Consider the following 21,473-nt stretch of genomic DNA (forward strand, 5'->3'; position numbering starts at 1 on the left):
TTTGATTCACTACCCGCCGGTCATGACGCACTCCGACGGAGGAGAGGGGAACATTTGCGATTTGCTCATACACAACCACAACCTTAGCTCTAAGTCATGGCAGGAGGGCGGTTTAACAAGAGGGAGTGCGCGCACACACACACACACATCGTCAAACTAAGTCCATTTCCTCATGACTTTCCCTTCATCCATCCATCCCTTCATCCATCCATCCCTCCCTCCCCCGATCCGATCCCTTCATCCGTCATGAAAATCAGAGGTCTGCTCTCTTTTCTCTTTGCTTCCCTCTTTCCCTGTTTTTTCCTCTCTCTTCATTACTATTTATATGTGCAACAGTACACCATGCAGACACTGCTAACAGGATTTCACATCATTCCTTTCACTGTCTCTCCTCCTCCTCTCTCTATTTCTCTCCTTTAATATGTCTCCCCTGACATCATTGTAAACAACCTCTACTGTCATATTTCATTCTATCTGTCTCCTCAGAGCCCTCTGTATATCTCTCTCTCTCTCTCTCTCACACACACACACACACACACACACACACACACACACACACACACACACACACACACACACACCTATCTCCATGTGCACATGGTCGTACAGTCCATTAGGCATATACATTTTAAATGTCAACCGAGTCGGCCCGTATTCCAGTCCACTAGAAATTGCCTTCACTTCCATTGTCACGCCGTCGCCTTGCCATTTCTCCCTATTCCCCACATTCAGCATTCACCATGCAAAAGAAAAACCTCTCCTCTCTGTCTAGCCTCAGACGTACGCTGCCGAGCCCCGTTAACCAACACGTCTCCATAGAAACGCACTTACGGCTTCAGAGGAGAAATTCAGAGTCCCCCCCCAGAGTCCCCCTTCCCCCACTCCCACCCTCCTCCATCTCCCTCGTCACTGGGGGAAAAGCAGATGGGGAAAAGATGGGGGTCTGCTTACTGATGGTCCGGGAGCCGATGCAGCCCATGGTGTCTGTCTCTCACAGAGGCCCTGGAAGCAGCAAGCGAGGAAGCGCCACCCTTTCGCCAGGCATTCTCTCCACTCCTCTTCTCTCCTCCCGTCTCGTTCCGTATGTGTGTGTGTGTGTGTGTGTGCACGTCTCTCCCTCTCTCTCACTCTCTTGCTCCCTTTCGCTCTCTCCTCTTGCTCTGCCTTTGTCTCCCCCGCTCCCTCTCTCTCCTTACCTCCGTCAAACCCACTGGCACACACACAGAGAGACACAGATAGAGTGCAGCGTCGCGATGCTGGAGCATCCCCGGTTAGTCAGTCAGTAAATCAACGTGTCTGAGAGGGAGGTGTGGAAGGAAAGACTTGACATCGTTTGAAATAATGACAAGCAAGTACTAGTTACTTCAATGCCATTAATATCCCAACTCTCCAAGTGATTGAAGTATAACACATTTAGCAGAAATGTTGACCTATTCTGTCAACTGGAAACATCCTCTCTGTCTTCTGACGGTGAGATAAATGTGTCTAGTATGTCTCTATTCTCCCTCTCTCGCTCTCTCTCTCTGGCAATGCAGTACAGCTCTTTTCCTCTCCTTCTGCCCCTCCCTCCTTCCGTCTCTCTTCGTCTTATTCCCACAATATACATATAAACTCAGACAGTGATTCAATTGTGTGGAGGCGAGGCAGGAGGACAACGGATGAGTCCTTGAGCTCTCTGACTCTCTCCTACTCCCTCAGTGACTGCTTTTATGCGCCGAGTCAAATCTCACACATTGAATACTGGCTTTTTCCCTATGGAGCTCAATGCTTTGACAGCATTGGCCGTCGAATTTGGTCATGTGGATAGTCATAAAACTATTGGTTGATATAGAATAGACTAGAATAACTAGAATATGAACGTGTGGGCATTGGCTGAATAAGGGGAGAAAGAGTGACATCTCTTCTTGAACATGTCCATCTTACACCAAGAGAGAGAGAGACAGATGGAGAGACAGAGAGGGGAGCTGAGGAGGTAGGAGTGAAGGGGGGAACGCGTTGAGTCATGTTAAGGAGGGGTGACGCTGAGATGCACAAATTAATATCCTAGGAGGGAGGGGGAGGGTGACAGAGGGGGAGAGAGGAGGAAGGGTGACAGAGAACAGCCATGTTTCTATGTATGGCTCTGTGTGTGTGTGTGTGTGTGTGTGTGTGTGTGTGTGTGTGTGTGTGTGTGTGTGTGTGTGTGTGTGTGTGTGTGTGTGTGTGTGTGTGTGTGTGTGTGTGTGTGTGTGTGTGTGTGTGTGTGTGTGTGTGTGTGTGTGTGTGTGTGTGTGTGTGATGTGGGTGCGTTTGTATGGCTGGCTGGTAGGCTCGCTGGTTGGCTAGCTGGCTAGCTATTGGTCTTTCCATGTATTTGGTGTTTACTTTACTTGTGTGTGTCCATATTTGTTCATGAACATCATGAACATCATGTCTGCAAATGTATCTCTCCACATGCATGCATCACACATGTGCATATTTATTACTTCATCACTGAAGGGGGTTAGGGGTCAAAGAGAGGTGATCACAAAGAGACATGCCAAGAGAAGGGGCTGATGGGTAATCCTATTCTTGGTAATGAGTTGGTCTATCACAAGCTGAGTCTCATGGTAGGACAGTACTTAGATATTCACTTTGACCTCACTGGTGCCTGAACTATATTTGAGAGAGAGCGTTCTAGCTAGGTGGCTAACGTTTGCTAGACTAGGGGTTAAGGTTAGGGTTAAGGTTAGGGTTAGGGTTAGGGGAAGGGTTAGCTAAAAGGGTTAAGGTTAGGGGAAGGGTTAGCTAACATGCTAAGTAGTTGCTAAAAAGTAGTTAAAAAGTAGGAAGTAGTTGAAAAGTTGCTAATTAGCTAAAATGCTAAAGTTGTCTGTGATGAGATTCAAACTCGAATCCCCCAACCACCGAACCTTCTTTTTTGCCTTAAGTAACTATCTGTCTCATGCAACCATACCAAACAGAACATGTTATACTAATGTGAGTGTCCCGGATTTACGTTTACTGTGTTACGTCTAGACTATGAGACCAAGCTGCCCAACACACATACTGATATAAATCCCACAAAAGGCTAGGTTCAAAAGCTTACAGCAAAGACAAATAACGAACCGTCCCACACTCGCACCTACAGCTCAATCAATATGCTCAATAGGCTCAATGGGCCTCCAGACACCCGAAGGTAAAGCATCTGATCACTGCTGCTCTCTCCCAGGGAAGAGGACTCAGAGACTGCCTCTCAAATGGCAATCCAATAGGGTGCCATTTGGGACACAGGCTGAGAGAAGTCGCTCTCAGGAACACTTTCTTAATCCTCCCACTACGCTTCCTCATTAAAAAACACATGATGTCTCTCCGATGTATGGTAAATTGGAGCTTTGTTATAAGGGCGGCTCTTCCTCGATAGCAGAAATGAATGTGATTGGTTAAGTTTAGGCGAGTAGTGTGATTGGTTACGTTTCGGCAAGGAATTGCAATTGGTCGAGTTTAGGGTTAGTGGTGGTTTAAATGTGCGTAGGTTTGTCATGCATTGCCTTCCAGGCCTGTCTGAGGTCCGAAACAAACTTCATTCATCTGTCATTGGTAGATGGTGGTAGCCGAATTAGGATTCTTCCATTTCCCTCAATGACCACGTGTTCACGTGTTCAGAATTATTTATATTATTCTTATTTCCCTCACACAGTAACGTTCTTCCCAGACCTGAGTTCAAATACTATTTGAAATCTCAGAATAAATGTCGCTTACCCTTGTTTCACCATCTGGTTGTTCGAGCTGCCCTGATACATCAAAAATAAATACCTTTTACCCGCATAGCATCCCCTCATCGGAACCCAACCTTATGCATGATAGCTCGAAGCAGACCTCACTACAAGACTGACTGCTATGGCTAAAAATAGCCATTCGCAGCACAACTGCCACACACACTGCAATAGCCGTAGTGACACTTCAGGTGCCGTGTTGAATACAGGCCCCCAGCGAACCATGCACATCCAGAACGGATGCGGTGGCATTGCCATTGTTGACAACCCACTAATCCAAACAGAGAGCATGCCTTGGGGCCACCAACTGTACCGGTTTGTTGCCCTTGGCGACGATCGATTCTTTAGGTAGACTAGGAGCAATTCAGCGAGGTTTTAATTTACTCACCGGCTTATTGGATCGGCACGTGCCGTCACTCACGGCGACTGAGATGGACGACTGTGGTTTCATTAGGACACATAAACTGACTCAACCCCTTTGGTTAAGCGTATTGGGTTAGCTGTCTCTCGTGGTGATGTCGGTATTTTGCTACCCTGAGATGGTTTCTCCCCTTTGCAACATTTTGAAACCAGTGAGCAACGCACACTGCCACTTTAGTCATGCCTACTGTGACTTTGTTGTCTGACTGTATCCTAACTCCACTACAAGCATCCACCTGATCATCAGCACTAGGATTATTTATAAGACATTATAATATATATATATAATATGTAGAATCATTTCATTTATACGTATTTAAGATGTCGTATTGTCTTGCTTGCTGATTCTAAATAGGAAATTGTCAATTGTATCCCTTCACTGCTATTGATACTAAATAATGCTCACAATTGAAAAATAAAAACCACTCTCTCTCTCTCCCCAACAAGGAAGAAGTAAAATATTGTTTCTGTATAACATGTAAAACTGCAACACTGTCCCTATAAATGCATACGTTGGTATATATTTGAACTTTTGGGCTAAGGTCATGTTATTTTGGTGGGAAATACAATACTATAGTAATTGAAAATCCCTCGAAAACCACATTCCAAAGGCATTCGAGTCCCCTGAGGGTAGCTCTTCACCCTGGTCAGTTACGGGAGGGATTGTCATGTTCAGCACCCAAAGCAAGGCTGAGGAGAGAGACAGACAAAGGAACACAAACATGGTACAGACGTTTCTCTCTCAGACGGTTATGAGGTCTGCAGCTCTGATTATTTGTGCTGGGACTGATAAGCAGTTAGGTGTGCTGCAGTGCGTCCTGCCCTTTATCTATTTGAGAGGGCAGGTGGGGCAGGTGGGCATCATAACATTGGCGGATCATTTAAGGACGCGGTGCATTCACCATCTCAGAGTGTATGTTATGTAAATGTTTTTGAAGGGCACTGCTTAGAAATGCCTGAAATGGCTAACTACTGCTTTCTTACTTTATCATAATCCTAAAAAACATCCATTGCAAGGATGTGAAGACGTGTTGTATTGCTAATGTTTTGCTAATATTTTCAACCTTGCGAATGAGACCCAATCTGGATTCTTTTAATTGACATTTATCACCACTTGCAGATGGATAACCTTTGTGTGTGTAAGCTGTGTTTCAAAGGCAGGACTACAGCCATTCCAGAAGAGTTGGGTATTGCCACATAACCCAGCTGTGTTCTTCTCATAATTATTGTGCCAAGTTTTGGTGCAGGGTTTCTTGACACAAGAAAAAGACAGCTGAAACAAACACAAACCCTTTTTAGTTCTACTTACAATTCATCTTCAAGGATTTTCAATTCAACATTATTTTCCAATAAACATGTTTCTTTATTATTGAAAACCAGGTTTCCTCTACAGGATGGAAGTCTCAGGACAGCCAGGGACAGTCACTCCATCTCGAAAGAGAGCTCATTTGCAGAGACGTTTGGCACAGACAAAGGAGTACAAATTGCTGTTGCAGTCTCTGTCAAACCACTTTGGGCCTGAAAAATGAGTTGTTACGCAGTTTTCAGTCACTCCACCATTAGGCTGTGTTTCATACCATTTGGTAAAGTCTACCTTTGACCCATCAGACCACATCCATCTCCCCTCCATGTGGACGTCAGACAGCCCGATCCAGGTTGGTCTCTCCGCAGGGTCGAAACTCTTGATCAGGGTTGAGATGAACATTTGTTCTGACTCACTGTGCACAGAGGCCAGGTTTGCTCCCTCAGACACACAGTAGGACTCAGCGTTAGCCCAGACCACTGGTGAAGCAACATACTTATAGCAACGTCCGTTGAAGTCATACCAGCCCATGAGGCAGGAATTTTGGAATAGCTCTTCCTCCTGGTCTGGTACAGTAGCACCCAAAGCAAGTCTGAGGAGAGAGACGACACAGAGGAACACTAACATGGTGCAGAGTGTTAGGCGGGTAGGTGTGTGCGCTGCAGCGAGTTCCGTCCTTTTATATATTTTTAAAGAGGGCAGGTGGGGCTGGTGGGCATCAGATCATTGGCGGATAATTTAAGGACGTGGCACATTTCCTATCTCGTATGTAAACGCAGGGGGGGGGGGGGCTCTGCCTAGGGCCTTCAAATCACTAAGTCCGCCCCTGAGTGAATGTTATATAAATGTACTATTCAACTCAGCCTTCACTGAAGCTGTTAAAGGATTGACAGCAACTTGAAGCTACGGGCCCAAATGACAACAAAACATAAACAACGGCGTCAAATCATAGTATTTGGGGTTACGATGGGATAAGACAGTTGTGCTTACTACGTTCATGAGGCATTTATAAGTTATATTCTTCAAGAATCAGTATACAGTATACACTACATGACCAAAAGTATGTGGACATCTGCTAGTCAAACGTCTCACTCCAAAATTATGGGCATTAATATGGAGTTGGTCCCCCCTTTGCTTCTATTTACACCTGATGTTGGAACATTGCTACGAGGACTTGCTTCCATTCAGCCACAAGAGCATTAGTAAGATCAGGCATGGATGTTGGGTGATTAGGCCTGGCTTGCAGTTGATGTTCCAATTAATCCAGTTGATGTTCCAATTCCTCCCAAAGGTGTCCGATGGGGTTGAGGTCAGGGTTCTGTGCAGGCCAGTCAAGTTCTTCCACACCAATCTTGACAAATCATTTTCTGTATAGACCTCGCTTTGTGCACAGTGGCAATGCCATGCTGAAACAGGAAAGAGTCTTCCCCAAAAATAACATCAAACAATTATCATCAAAACAGTATGTGCTTTTTGAAACTCACCTTGTTGTGATTGATCAATTTGAAGAAAGAAGTTCGACAACAGGTTGAAACTGAATGGAAAACATGGTCGTTGTGGATGTTGTTTCAAAGCCTAACACGACCAAATGGACAGCGCTTTCTAAAGTGACTATTCATTCAAAACCCCCATATGCATATTAGAGCTGATGCATAAGCATAGGCCAAGATATGAAGGAGCCCAAGGCCGATTTTTCTTCTTACATTTAAAAAAAAATAATGATTGTGCCTTTATACAATACATAGCCTACCACATATTACATCTGGCAGAAAAACATTAAAACATTGATTTAAGATATCTTTGGTACATAATTGGTCTAGCCTAAATGATACAAATTCAGATTTAGCCTACAATTATAGCACATTTGTTTTTGAATAGCCTATTAATAGGGGTTTTTCCCGCCCCATAATTGAGACTGACACATTACTTTAGTGGCTGTCAACAGTTGAATGAAATATGTTTCGTTTTAAAAACATGTTACTATCCATGTTCAAGAACAGATTTCCCTTTGTTTCCCAAATTAAGCACTGGGTACTGTAGCTGCAGGAACAGGGTTGGAGAGCCAATTGGCATACAGAGTTAGAGCAGAATATAATCTGTGGCGCAGCGAAATTACAGGAGTAGGCTACCCAATATGATTGAAAAACGTACAGGCGGGAAAGTGGCCTCCATTCGCTATTGTCTTGCCCCTGTTCTTGCCCATTTGATAATGGGCCATTCTAAATCGAAACGAATTTTCCATAGTAATCCATTCTAATTATATTGAGAATAGTTTGATGGGTGAAAATATGATCATTGATGAGAGAACAACGTGTGCAGCCTGAGGCAAGCTTTTTTTTGTTTGCGATTTTTTTCAGATCATCAATAGCCCATAGTAGCATCATGCAGCCCTTATATCTTTTGATTTCTAACGCATTCTATGCGTTGTATCATTCACTAAAATTGCCAAAAATCGCTAAATATAGTGTATAGGACCCGTTCCAAATGTTCAATTTTACACTGAACATAGCCACCTTCATATGCGTGCACTCGCGTTCGGGAATGGGTAAAATGTCCATTCTACTTTATTCAGCCAAGGTCAATTATATTATTCTTACTATAAAATCATATAATATAAAATAGTGGCACGGGATTTATAAGCATATCTTGTCTGTTAAATTAACAAGCCTACAGTGTATTGCACGGCTCATAGCTGTAATGAATACTCCGGGAGAAAAAGGTGTAGACTCATGCGCAGAGCGCTGCAGATGCCTATTAAGCCTTCGCAGAAGGCAGGGGTTGTGGTCACAGGCATGCAACGGTCAAACCACAGGTAAAACACAGTCAAACAATACCTCCCAACCATACAAACAGAAATAACTGAACTAAATAGGGAGCTGATGAGACCAGGTGAGAAACAAACACAGGTGAAATCAATGAACACAAATTAAAGACAGGGCTACGTTCCAGAACACAAAGAAAAATAACACAAGGTTGACTAAGAAAAGAAAAGCAGAACCTTACAATAAACAGATAACATACAGTAGGCCAATTTATATTCTGTTATTCTGAAATACATTTTCTTAATATCGTAATGTTTCTTTAGATCTGCCTAAAATAAATCATTCATTTATTGTGATGGTGTATATTCAATTGATTTTAAATGTAGATGATCCAAAGCATCAGAGGCTTGATTGTGTGGAGCCTGGATATACTAAAAGTGGTTATGTTAATTAACGGTCAATTAATGGGCTGACAAAATTTCATGACCGCCACAGCCCTACCCAGACCATTATTCCTCCTCCACCAAACTTTACAGTTGGCACTATGCATTCGGACAGGTAGCTTTCTCCTGCCATTCGTCAAACCCAGATTTGTCTATATGGTGAAGCATGATTCATCACCCCAGAGAACTTGTTTCCACTGCTCCAGAGTCCAATGGCAGTGAGCTTTACACCACTCCAGCAGATGCTTGGAAATGGTGATCTTAAACTTGTGTGTGGCTGCTCGTCCATGGAAACCCAATTCATGAAGTTCCCGTCAAACAGTTCTTCTGCTGAGGTTGCTTCCAGAGGCAGTTTGGAACTTGGTAGTGAGTGTTGCAAATGGGGACAGACAATTGTTAACCGCTACAGGCTTCAGCACTTGTGGGCACTTTCTGTGAGCTTGTGTGGCCTACCACTTAGTGGCAGCGCCGTTATTGCTCCTAGACATTTCCACTTCACAATAACAGCACTTACAGTTGCGGGGGCAGCTCTAGCAGGGCAGAAATTTGACAAACTGACTTGTTGGAAAAGTAGAATCCTGTCACAGCGCCACGTTGAAAGTCACTGAGCTCTTCAGTAAGGTCATTCTACTGCAAATGTTTGTCTATAGAGATTGCATGGCTGTGTGCTCGATTCTATACACCTGTCAGCAATGGGTGTGGCTGAAATTGCTGAAACCACTCATTTGAAGTGTATCATTAATTTAAATGATGATTGAACAGCAGTAAATATAGCAGATTGTAGCATACTATTTACAGTCTGCTTGTGTCAAGAAGCCCTGTGCCAAAACTTGTCACACAAATTATGGGAAGAACACAGCTGCAGTGATGATATGACCACAGGGTTAGATAGAGCAGCCAAACCTCCCAAAAAATCAACATCAAAAAGATGTATGCGGCAATAACACAATTATTACGTGGCAATTTTTTGTTGTTGTCATATACAGTGAAATGTGTTGTTTTCATAGTACTAAAGTGCCCCTGGAGCAAAATAGGCTTAAGTGTCAACCGATTTTTCACCTTGTCAGCTCAGGTATTCAAACCAGTGACTTTTTGGTTGCTGGCCCAACGCTCTAACCGCTAGGCTACCTGCCGCCACCCTTGTCTGGCTGTATTGCTGCCTTTACAGTATAGCCTTTTTAATCATTTCTGGAGCGAATATACAGATTCAATCCATATAGTTTCATCCATGAATTTCAGGGTGCTTACATTTCTCCAGCCCTATTCCTTAGTTTAGCAAATCAAGTGTCAGGGGGTGCAGTTTGCTTTAGCAAATCAAGTGTCAGGGTGTGCAGTTTGCTTTAGCAAATCAAGTGTCAGGGGGTGCAGTTTGCTTTAGCAAATCAAGTGTCAGGGGGTGCAGTTTGCTTTAGCAAATCAAGTGTCAGGGGATGCAGTTTGCTTTAGCAAATCAAGTGTCAGGGGGTGCAGTTTGCTTTAGCAAATCAAGTGTCAGGGGGTGCAGTTTGCTTTAGCAAATCAAGTGTCAGGGGGTGCAGTTTGCTTTAGCAAATCAAGTGTCAGGGGGTGCAGTTTGCTGACACACAAATTCAGGTTTGTGGCTTTAGCAACGGTCGTGTTTTTCTTCATGACTAAATAGCAGCATATTTTGAAACCAGCTTCTGAGAGAGGACGTGAGACAAAGAGCTAATCTAGTTTAACCTGCTTGACACAATAGGCACAACTGATGAGGCAGATGAGTGACAGTGGGCGCCCAGAGAGAGAAAAAGAGGGCGAGCGAGAGTGCCTGCATGTTTGTTCTCTATAGTTCAGAGCCTTTCACACTCGTCTGCAAGTCATGTCTGGGTTCCTCACTCCTCCACCTGTCAGCTTGTCAACCCCTCTTCATGTTTGCGTTTGTCTCTCTTAGTAATGCGTCTCTGGTGGGTCGAGTGCTTTTTGCCCCGATAGGTTGATCATTCCTTGCATCTCACCTGTGCTGCTACTCACTCAGTCCTTGTCATTTCAGTGCTCAAGCTAGAAACCAATTCTGATTCCAGATCAGTGGTAGAGGAAACTACTTCCATTTCGCCAGGTTCTTTACTGTCAGTGAATTGTGATGGTGATAGAATACATTACACTGCCACCTATTGATGACATGCACTCAGATGATCGCTTTGTAATTTTGAAGTGGCACAAATAATATATCAATGAATATTGAATGAATGAATGAATGGTGTCTTGTCTGCATCCTCTGGCCAAATTATTCCAATCACTCCATCTGGTTGCCTGCCAGCTGCTGAATACATGAGCCTAATGCATATTTAATCTTGTTTGTAACATAGCCTACAGAAAAAGGCCCACATAATTATCATTAAAAAAAAAGTTTAAATAAACTAAATGTAATAGAAAATATTTATTATGTATTAAATGTGTGAAAAACTTATTTTGGTTGTGCAAAAAGAAAAAGGATGTCCCATACTGGATGACCCCCCCGGACTTAATTTCCTGTCTGATCACTGGACTATGGTAGTGTAGCGTATGGATCAGCAGCTCAGACATCTTTTAGAAAGGATAGATGTAATCCAGGCACAAGCCATAAGAATGTGTTGTGGAGTAATCAGGACCACCCCGGTGGCAGCACTGCAGGTAGAGTTGGGAAAAATGCTGGTAAAGATGAGAAAACAACCGACAATGGCATAATTGGGTAAATCTTCAAAGACGTAAGATTACACTCTTACAAAATTGCACTCCTAGAATGCTGGGAGCATGAACGAAGTCTGAATACAAGTTTTTGGTGGATAGATAATGGCATGGCGAGAGATGGGACTGTTTGGGAAGGAGTTCAGCCCTTCTCTGGTTCTTCGTGCTATCCCACCTTGGTGGCTCCCTCAGCCAATGATAGACCTAGGGTTGCTTGAGAGGGTAAGAGCTGGTGAGAAAGGAGTAGCTCAGTAAATATTGTAAGTGAACATTGAGGAACACAGTACTATGTATTTTAAAATACACTGCTCAAAAAAATAAAGGGAAAACTAAAATAACATATCCTAGATCTGAATGAATGAAATATTCTTATTAAATACTTTTTTCTTTACATAGTTGAATGTGCTGACAACAAAATCACACAAAAATTATCAATGGAAATCAAATTTATCAACCCATGGAGGTCTGGATTTGGAGTCACACTCAAAATTAAAGTGGAAAACCACACTACAGGCTGATCCAACGTTGATGTAATGTCCTTAAAACAAGTCAAAATGAGGCTCAGTAGTGTGTGTGGCCTCCACGTGCCTGTATGACCTCCCTACAACGCCTGGGCATGCTCCTGATGAGGTGGCGGATGGTCTCCTGAGGGATCTCCTCCCAGACCTGGACTAAAGCATCCGCCAACTCCTGGACAGTCTGTGGTGCAACGTGGCGTTGGTGGATGGAGCGAGACATGATGTCCCAGATGTGCTCAATTGGATTCAGGTCCGTGGAACGGGCGGGCCAGTCCATAGCATCAATGCCTTCCTCTTGCAGGAACTGCTGACACACTCCAGCCACATGAGGTCTAGCATTGTCTTGCATTAGGAGGAACCCAGGGTCAACCGCACCAGCATATGGTCTCACAAGGGGTCTGAGGATCTCATCTCGGTACCTAATGACAGTCAGGATACCTCTGGCGAGCACATACCCCCAAAAATGCCACCCCACACCATGACTGACCCACCGCCAAACCGGTCATGCTGGAAGATGTTTCAGGCAGCAGAACGTTCTCCACGGCATCTCCTGACTCTGTCCCGTCTGTCACATGTGCTCAGTGTGAACCTGCTTTCATCTGTGAAGAGCACAGGGCGCCAGTGGCGAATTTGCCAATCTTGGTGTTCTCTGGCAAATGTCAAACGTCCTGCACGGTGTTGGGCTGTAAGCACAACCCCCACCTGTGGACGTCGGGCCCTCATACCACCCTCATGGAGTCTGTTTCTGACCGTTTGAGCAGACACATGCACATTTGTGGCCTGCTGGAGGTCATTTTGCAGGGCTCTGGCAGTGCTCCTCCTGCTCCTCCTTGCACAAAGGCGGAGGTAGCGGTCCTGCTGCTGGGTTGTTGCCCTCCTACGGCCTCCTCCACGTCTCCTGATGTACTGGCCTGTCTCCTGGTAGCGCCTCAATGCTCTGGACACTACGCTGACAGACACAGCAAACCTTCTTGCCACAGCTCGCATTGATGTGCCATCCTGGATGAGCTGCACTACCTGAGCCACTTGTGTGGGTTGTAGACTCCATCTCATGCTACCACTAGAGTGAAAGCACCGCCAGCATTCAAAAGTGACCAAAACATCAGCCAGGAAGCATAGGAACTGAGAAGTGTTCTGTGGTTATCACCTGCAGAACCACTCCTTTATTGGGGGTGTCTTGCTAATTGCCTATAATTTCCACCTGTTGTCTATTCCATTTGCACAACAGCATGTGAAATTTATTGTCAATCAGTGTTGCTTCCTAAGTGGACAGTTTGATTTCACAGAAGTGTGATTGACTTGGAGTTACATTGTGTTGTTAAAGTGTTCCCTTTATTTTTTTGAGCAGTGTATATTCACTGATGGATCTAAGGACCCTAAAACAGGCAGGACAGGGGCGCTTTAAGTGTTCCTGAGTTTAAGGTGGCACTGACAAAAAGAGCAACGGTGTCAAAGCCTCTCCTTGTTCGGGCGGTGCTCGGCGGTCGACGTCACCAGTCTTCTAGCCATCATTGATCCATTTTTCATTTTCCATTGGCTTTGTCTTGTCTTCCTACACACCTGGTTTCAATCCCATTCATTACCTGTTGTGTATTTAACCCTCTGTTTCCCCTCATGTATTTGTCAGAGATTGATTGTTTGTTCAGTGTTGTGCTGTTTGTATTTGTGTGCGACGGGTCCTCGTACCCACTTTGTTTTATTGTTATTTAGTGTTGGAGTTTTGTTTCATTTATTGTTATTAAACAACTCCATTTCATTCAGTTTGATTCTCCTGCGCCTGACTTCCCTGCCACCTATACACACGACTCTGACAAATGGATAATTTATCTGTATACACAATGGCATTTCTGGCCATACTGCACCTTAAAGCGGCAATCAGCAGTTGAAACAATAACAAAGAAAACGCCCCGCCCCTGTTTCGGTAAAAAGCTGAGGGATAGGGCTGGAGAAATGTAACCACTCTCAAATTCATAGACAGAGCTACGGATGCAAGGACTGACTATCCATGATATCAAAATTATAGTTTTAACCATTTACTTCGCTAACTAACATTGGAGTAAAGCAAGCTTATATTTTAGGTTCTGATGGGGTAAGACAGTTGAACTAAGCTCATGAAGCATTTATGCTGATTGCCCCTTTGAAGTTGGTTTCCAACCGCCATATAAAAATACACAGAAGAAGAATATTTCAGGGAGTTAGTGTAATGAATTTATACTACGGAATAGTATGCTGAAACACTGCCTATAAGGGACGGCAGGCACCTATAACATTTGTTTTCTGACCGCCATAATACCAAGGAAGTAGAAGATTTCAGGGACTTGGGTTGGGAATCATGGCGGAAGTGAATGTCGAGTTTGAAACCAGAAGTGTGTGGAGTTTAGTTGGAGAAGAACGGACAACAGTAGTGTCGATAATAGAAGGGGAAGATGTGTATATCGTACAAAGATTTGCTTGTTTTTGGGATGCACTTTTTGATGAGGGTCTTTCTCTGGTATATCCGTTTGGGGGTGTCGAAGAGGGTGAATTGTATGTTAGGAAAAGTTAAATCAATCAGAGTGACCAGGAGTGGGCTTGTCCTGATTGATTGTGTGGAACAGAGGAAGAGGGCAGTGGGCGTCACAAGTATTGAGCCACTCAAAGTATCGTGATTTGAACTCCAGAGCAGGGCACCTGTTAAGGGAGTCATCTCTGGGTGTCGATGGAAGTTATGGAGGAAAATCTTGCGAGGAGAATCCCAGGTGTGGTTAGTATGTCGGTTCTATAGGTTTTTAATGGTAAGCACCTCCCTACGCATGTAAAGCCAGTGGTGTAAAGTACTTCAGTAAAAGTACTTTAAAGTACTACTTAAGTCATTTTTTGGGGTATCTGTACTATACTTTATTATTTATACTTGTGACTTTTAGTTTTACTCCATTACTGGTGAAAATAATGTACTTTTTACTCACATTAATTTTCCCTGACACACGAAAGTACTCGTGACATTTCGAATGCTCAGGCAGAACAAAAATATGGTCCAATTCACACACCTACAGTATCACTAGAACGCATTATCATCCCTACTGCCTTTGATGTAATAGCATTTAGTTTTTACTTTTACTTGAGTATGACAATTGAATACTTTTTCCACCATAATACAGGTTAAGTACATTTAATACGAGATACTTTTAGATTTTACTCAAGTAGTATTTTACTGGGTGACTTTCACTTTGAAAGTTGAGTCATTTTCTACTAAGATATCTTTACTTTTACTCAAGTATGGCAATTCACTACTAATACTCAAAAAAGGATATGTAGTGGAATGTATGGAGTGGAATGTTCCCTGTATGGATTTTCGTAGCCCGGGCGTCTATCAAGGGGGTTATTTCTGGTGTGGTGTAAGAAATAAAGGCAAAGGTTCTTACTGAAGACATCGATGGAGTGGTTGGTGCACGTTGACTCACCTGTGTCTGGTGGATGGAGAAAATAAATTCACTTCATCTATGCTACTGTTCTTTGAATGAAGATTCTGTTGTGTGAATTCTTACACAGGGACACTCGAAGTCAATCTTAAATGAATCTTTCATAATTATCAGAATGCTGGATAGGTTCCAACCAACTTAATGCACCATAGTTACACATGTCAATCAGGAGCTCTGCTGGGGCAGTCCCAGTAGTTGTCTTATGTACGGCTATACACAGACAAGTTATATTTGCATGATTTAGCATAATTAATTCATCATTACCATTTTGTTTCATTCAAGTGACAGACCAATACTGTTTCCTAACATGTGACAGACCAATACCTCACGAGGCTTCTTCTCTCTAAGCTGAGACCTTGAAACTGAGATATCGCTTTCTCTAAACAAGGTTCTGGGCGTACTGCCAAATTGCAGTTACTGATAGTGAATATTCGTTCAGTCAGTCACTTGCATGAGCACAAAAATGGTTATTACAAATGCACGCGAATAGAACACATAAATGAGTCATTAGAAAAGCACAAACATTGTCCATTTCCAGCACATTCCCTCCTCTTATCACATAATTTGTGATAATCATCAAAACATTTTAACGTAAGCATTTCAACTGTATCTTTTATATCAAAATATATGATTATAATAAATCATAATAAAGGTTATACTTCTATTAACGGGAGTGAAATCAACACATAAAACCAGACACTTCATAATTTCAAGCCCTTCATTCTGGGTTATCATCAGCAGTGGCAATGCATTTGGCGAGATCATTCATATTAGAAGAGTGATCTGGGAAAAAAGTACAACATTCATTGCCAATGATTGCACAAGTGCCCCCTTTACCTGCCAAATGATAGTCAAGAATCTCTCTGTTTTGCAGAGCCCATATATGCAATTATTTTAGCATTGCCAATTTCACCATGTCTCTAGAGGTTCTCTATGTCTTTCCCGAATTTGGTCCAGGGCACATGCATATTGACTTTCACATGAAAGAGAAAGAACACATGTTATAACAGTTTCACACCAACCCTGATCAGAGTGATATTGGGGCAAGGCTCATCCAAGGTACAATCTAGTGGCTCTCCTCACAATTTAGGGGAATAGCTCTGTCTTTAGAAGCCTTGCCTTTCCAAATCATAATTATAACTTATGATAAATTATGCAACCCAAATTTAGTTTGACAGTCCTTGGGGCTTCACGCCGGTTCTATCACTTTAATTTAAGGCCCTCAACTTAACACACACCAATACTGGCAGAATGCACATTTACATTGACATACAGTATATTCATCTTATATTTATAGTTACCTATTCTCATCACATATTATCACATTGTTATCTCAGTACCTTCTTAATCAAAATTACTATAAGTTTTGCAGTGTGCAGACCTCCACAATCAACCTGATACTGCAAATAAACCATTTTGGATAAGCCTAAATCAATTACAGGCACGGTTGACCACCCCACTCCCTCCTGGCACTCATCCCTCTGGTGTTTCTTCATGTTCTTCTTCAGCTAATGTTTCAGTTCGCTCTCCCAATGGCACATGTTCAAAGTGGACGGCCTTTGATAATGTCTCTCACCTAAGAGACGTTCTTTACAGTCCATTATGTCTTTGTTCATTATCTTTGCCCATTTTCCCATCAGTAAACCAGCAGCATGAGAGAAGTTTGGACGGGATCTCTCTCCATGCTTACCCCATTGGACTCATGTCTCACTCCTAATAGCTTCGACGAGATGCTGTGTACAGGTTGCTGGCTCAGACTCAGGTCTCACGGTAGAACTGGTAAAGGACCATACTGAACGCCGTTGTCACCATTACTTCAGCCGGTTAGAGGGGGTGTTAAGGGTCACACTGTTCTTGGTCAAATTATCCCTTCCACGCATCTAATTATCCCTTACATGCATCACACCCTGATCTGTCTAACCTGTCTTTGTGCTTGTCTCCATACTCCTCCAGATGTTGCCCATCTTCCTCATTGTCCCCAGTGTATTTAGACCTATGTTCTCTGTTTGTCTGTTGCCAGTTAGTTTTGTTTCGTCAAGCCTACCAGCGGTTTTTCCAGTGCTCCTGTCTGTCACTAGTTCCTGTTTTCTAGCTTTCCCAGTTTTTACCATTGTGCCTACCCTGACCCTGAGCCTGCCTGTCGTTCTGTACCTTGTCACACCACCCTGGATTACTGACCTCTGCCTGCCCTGACCCTGAGCCTGCCTGAAGTTATGTCACTTTTGAACTCTGCTCGGGACTACTGACCTCTGCCTGCCTTAACCTGTTGTTTGCCTGCCCCCTCTGTTTTTGTAATAAACTTTTATTGCCTCGAAACTGTCTGCATCTGGGTCTACTCCTGAGCCTTGACATCTAGACACCATCTGTGGTCACCTTTGCCATCACAGAGAGAGAGAGAGAGAGAGAGAGAGAGAGAGAGAGAGAGAGAGAGAGAGAGAGAGAGAGAGACAGGACAGAGAGGACAGACCAGAACAACAGTTTAGTTTAGGGCTCATTCAGGAAATCCAGACAACGGATTTACTGTATGACAAATTATTACTGCTACTTTATTCTTAAAACTTCTTAGGGATAGCAGTTCCGCTAGCGGGACAACTTCCGGTGAAACTGGAGGGCGCGAAATCCAAATAAATAATCATGAAAATTATGGAATTTAAACATTTATGTACATATAAGTGTCTTATATCGGCTGAAAGCTTAAATTCTTGTTAATCTAACTGCACTGTACGATTTACAGTAGGTATTACAGCGAAAACATGCCATGCGATTATTTGAGGATGGCACCCCACATCAAATATTTTTACACCAGCACCAGCACATACATTGACAAATAACAATTAAATATTCACTTGCTTTTTGAAAATCTACCTCTGATTTGTCATCCAAAGGGTCCCAGCTATAACTTGTAGTGTCGTTTTGTTAGATAAAATCCGCATTTATATCCCAAAAAGTCTGTTTAGTTGGCACCATCTATTTGAGAAATCCACTCGTTCAGCTAGCAGCGAAAATAATCCAAAAATGAACCCCTAAACTTTGTTTCAACAAGTCAAAATACGTTTCTATCTACTCCTCAGATACCCTACAATGTAATCAAACTACAATATTTATTACGGAAAGAAGTATTATCAATAGGAAACCGATTTTAGCAGGTGAGTAATGTATTCATGCGCGCACAAACACGAATTTCCAAGACTGTGTCCGTCTGCTGAAACTGATATTTCTTATTCATTTTTGAAGTTACAAGCCTGAAACCTTGAACATAGACTGCTGACACCCTGTGGAAGTCATAGGAATTGCATCCAGGGAGCTTATTGTCAATATGACCTTTCTCTTGCATTTCTAAGAGGATGGTCTCTCTCAAGAAAACATTTTTGGTTGGTTTTTCTTTGGATTTTCTCTGACCATATCTATTGTGTTATATTCTCCTACATTATTTTAACATTTCTACGAACCTCAAAGAGTTTTCTTTCTAATGGTACCAATTATATGCATTTTCTGGCTTCAGGGCCTGAGCTACAGGCAGTTTACTTTGGGCACGTCATTCAGACAGGAAGTGGAGGGAAAAAATGGCCTAGCCCTAATTAATACAGATTTCTAAAACAAATGTCAAAGAGAATATTACTTACTGTATACTCCCCTATCATCTTGCCGATCTCACTGCAGAGTTACAGGTCAGGGAGTCAGATGGATAATCCTTAGGGGAGAAATCCTGACCATCCAGCAGACACAATCTGGTGAGATTTGTTATTGAAGCAAGACAAAAACAAAAACAAGAAAACAACAACAACAGCAATACACATATATCACTCGAGGTGGGGAAAACTTAAATCGATTTGGAGTAACTGTCAACCATTACCAGTACATATTTCTTATTTTATAGGCAGGCATGTTAACAAACTCAATTTGCTTATTTACCAAAGGGCCAGGGCCCCAGGGGACTGGTAATTCCCCCTTTGGACAAATAACTGACATCGTAATGGTAAAATAGACTACAGGTAGGTGTCCCTCATTCAGGGGCTGCGCTCTCCCTCTCTGCCCCTTTCCTGGTCTGAATCACACAAGGGGCTATTGATAAATTATAAACTTATTCTAATTCTTAGTGTTTACATAGCCCATTTAAATCAAGCCCAATGTCTCCAGTCTTTCTATTGAGGGTGATCAGGCCTCACCAGGAAGTCAGAACAGAGATCCGAGGCCAGTCAGCCCTGTTAAGTGAGTTTTTTTTCTCCTGTACCTCAGACATTATTTAAAGATATTTTACAAGCGTGCAACAAAAACCCTGATGATAGAAACTTCAGAAAATGTCATTTGTGTACCCTTTAAGTTGCATCCTTTCAAAACAGTGAAAAACCCACTAAAACCAAATAGAAAGACCCCACACTATAAATCAGTATTAACACCACTAAAAAATATTCCTAATAGGTGGGTTGAGCGTGGGTACTGGTGTGTGTGGTAAAACGTAGGGTAAAAACAAACAAAATGGCCTTACTTAATTTGGGAGCTCCCTTAACAGCTGGATCCGGGTACTTTTAACTGCTCTCCCAAGGCACTTGCCTTTCAAAGGGAGATACAGAATCATTGATAAACATGAAAAAAAAACTAGTAGCGGACATACCATCAGTCTATACAGAATTATACTTCAGACACATCGGATGACACAAGTGTCTCGTCAAGCTGAATAGGCACCTTCCAAGGTAAGCAATCCCCCAGAGCCCCTCTCTTGTAATCATTGTCATTTTGACCTGTTGCATCGACATACTGTACCAACTCTTCCTGGGATATAAACTTAGTCAAAATATAGAACCTGTTGTTTAACAAATCTGCTAGGACCTTCAAAAAGTTATTGCTGGCTTATCAGCTCAATATTCGGCACAATTTTTTAAAATGTTGATCTACTTCAGTTCTGGACACAGTTCCACGTAATGGAAACATATTATTGTTTTAGATGACATTACCTTCTTACTTACTGCTACCCAAACTACAGAATTTAGAAATAAATTGTCAAAAACGTTTCTTATTAAATTGTTCATACCTCTGTCCCAAATTTCCCCACTGTCTCTCATACAGCCTGTTTGAGTTCAATGTGTACTGGCGGCTATCTATTGTTCCACAGGAAGTTTATCTCTAAACCAAAACACCAGATGACTTAAACACGAGATCAGTGGACCAGGCCTTGAAGACTGAGCAGCCTCTAATTTTAAAACTTCTTAGGGCTGAGATCCCGCTAACGGGATTGATATGACAACAGCCAGTGAACGTGCAGGGCGCCAAATTCAAAACAACAGAAATCTCATAATTAAAATTCCTCAGACATACAAGTATTTCACACCATTTTAAAGATACACTTCTTGTTAATCCCACCACAGTGTCCGATTTCAAATAGGCTTTATGGTGAAAGCACCACAAACGATTATGTTAGGTCAGAGCCAAGAAAATTCATATTTATATAAAAAAAATCTCAGTATACGTTGGCGCGTTATATTCAGTAGTTCCAAAAACATCTGATGATTTTGCAGAGAGCCACATCAATTTACAGAAATACTCATTATAAATGTTGATGAAAATACAAGTGTTATATATGGAACTTTAGATACACTTCTCCTTAATGCAACCGCTATGTCAGATTTCAAAACAACTTCACGGAAAAAGCCAACCATGCAATAATCTGTGTACGGCGCTCAGAGACCAAACAAGCCAAAAAGATATCCGCCATATTGTGCAGTCAACAGAAGTCAGAAATAACATTATAAATATTCACTTACCTTTGATGATCTTCATCAGAATGCACTCCCATGAATCCCAGTTCAACAATAAATGTTTGTTTTGTTCGATAATGTCCATCATTTATGTCCAAATTCCTCCTTGTTGTTAGCGCATTCAGCCCAGTAAGCCATCTTCATGACGCACGAGCAGACGAAAATTCCAAAAGTTCCGTTACAGTCCGTAGAAACATGTCAAACGATGTATAGAATCAATCTTTAGGATGTTTTTAACATAAATCTTCAATAATGTTCCAACCGGAGAATTCCTTTGTCTGTAGAATTACGATGGAACAGAGCTCGCTCTCACGTGAACGAGCGTCACGAGCTCAAGGCATTCTGGCAGAGCCCTGACTCATTCCCCTCTCATTCGGCCTCACTTCACAGTAGAAGCATC

At 42.6% G+C, this 21,473-nt stretch overlaps 1 protein-coding gene and 1 long non-coding RNA gene across 6 annotated transcripts in view; both read right to left on the minus strand.

Annotated features, from left to right (window-relative positions):
- LOC110496190 (uncharacterized) overlaps positions 1 to 1,742 on the minus strand; it is a 30,922-nt gene extending 29,180 nt beyond the window's left edge. The window contains exon 1 of one of the 5 annotated variants that reach the window (XM_021571940.3): positions 952 to 1,742. In XM_021571940.3, the coding sequence (XP_021427615.1) occupies positions 952 to 979 (28 nt within the window). In that variant the 5' untranslated portion in view covers positions 980 to 1,742. The remainder of the gene's footprint in view (positions 1 to 951) is intronic. The other 4 variants (XM_021571939.3, XM_021571938.3, XM_036952728.2 and 1 more) reach the window with 4 other exon arrangements.
- A 14,282-nt stretch (positions 1,743 to 16,024) lies between these two features.
- Positions 16,025 to 20,461, minus strand: LOC149975532 (uncharacterized). The gene is made up of 2 exons (XR_016488500.1): positions 18,944 to 20,461; positions 16,025 to 17,693 (listed from the first exon to the last, which is right to left on the minus strand). It is a non-coding gene; the product is annotated as an uncharacterized LOC149975532 (long non-coding RNA).
- Positions 20,462 to 21,473: the final 1,012 nt, after the last annotated feature.

Source organism: Oncorhynchus mykiss, chromosome 18 (genome assembly GCF_057628025.1).
Source record: "Oncorhynchus mykiss isolate SJ-2025 chromosome 18, ASM5762802v1, whole genome shotgun sequence".
Lineage (NCBI taxonomy): Eukaryota > Metazoa > Chordata > Actinopteri > Salmoniformes > Salmonidae > Oncorhynchus > Oncorhynchus mykiss.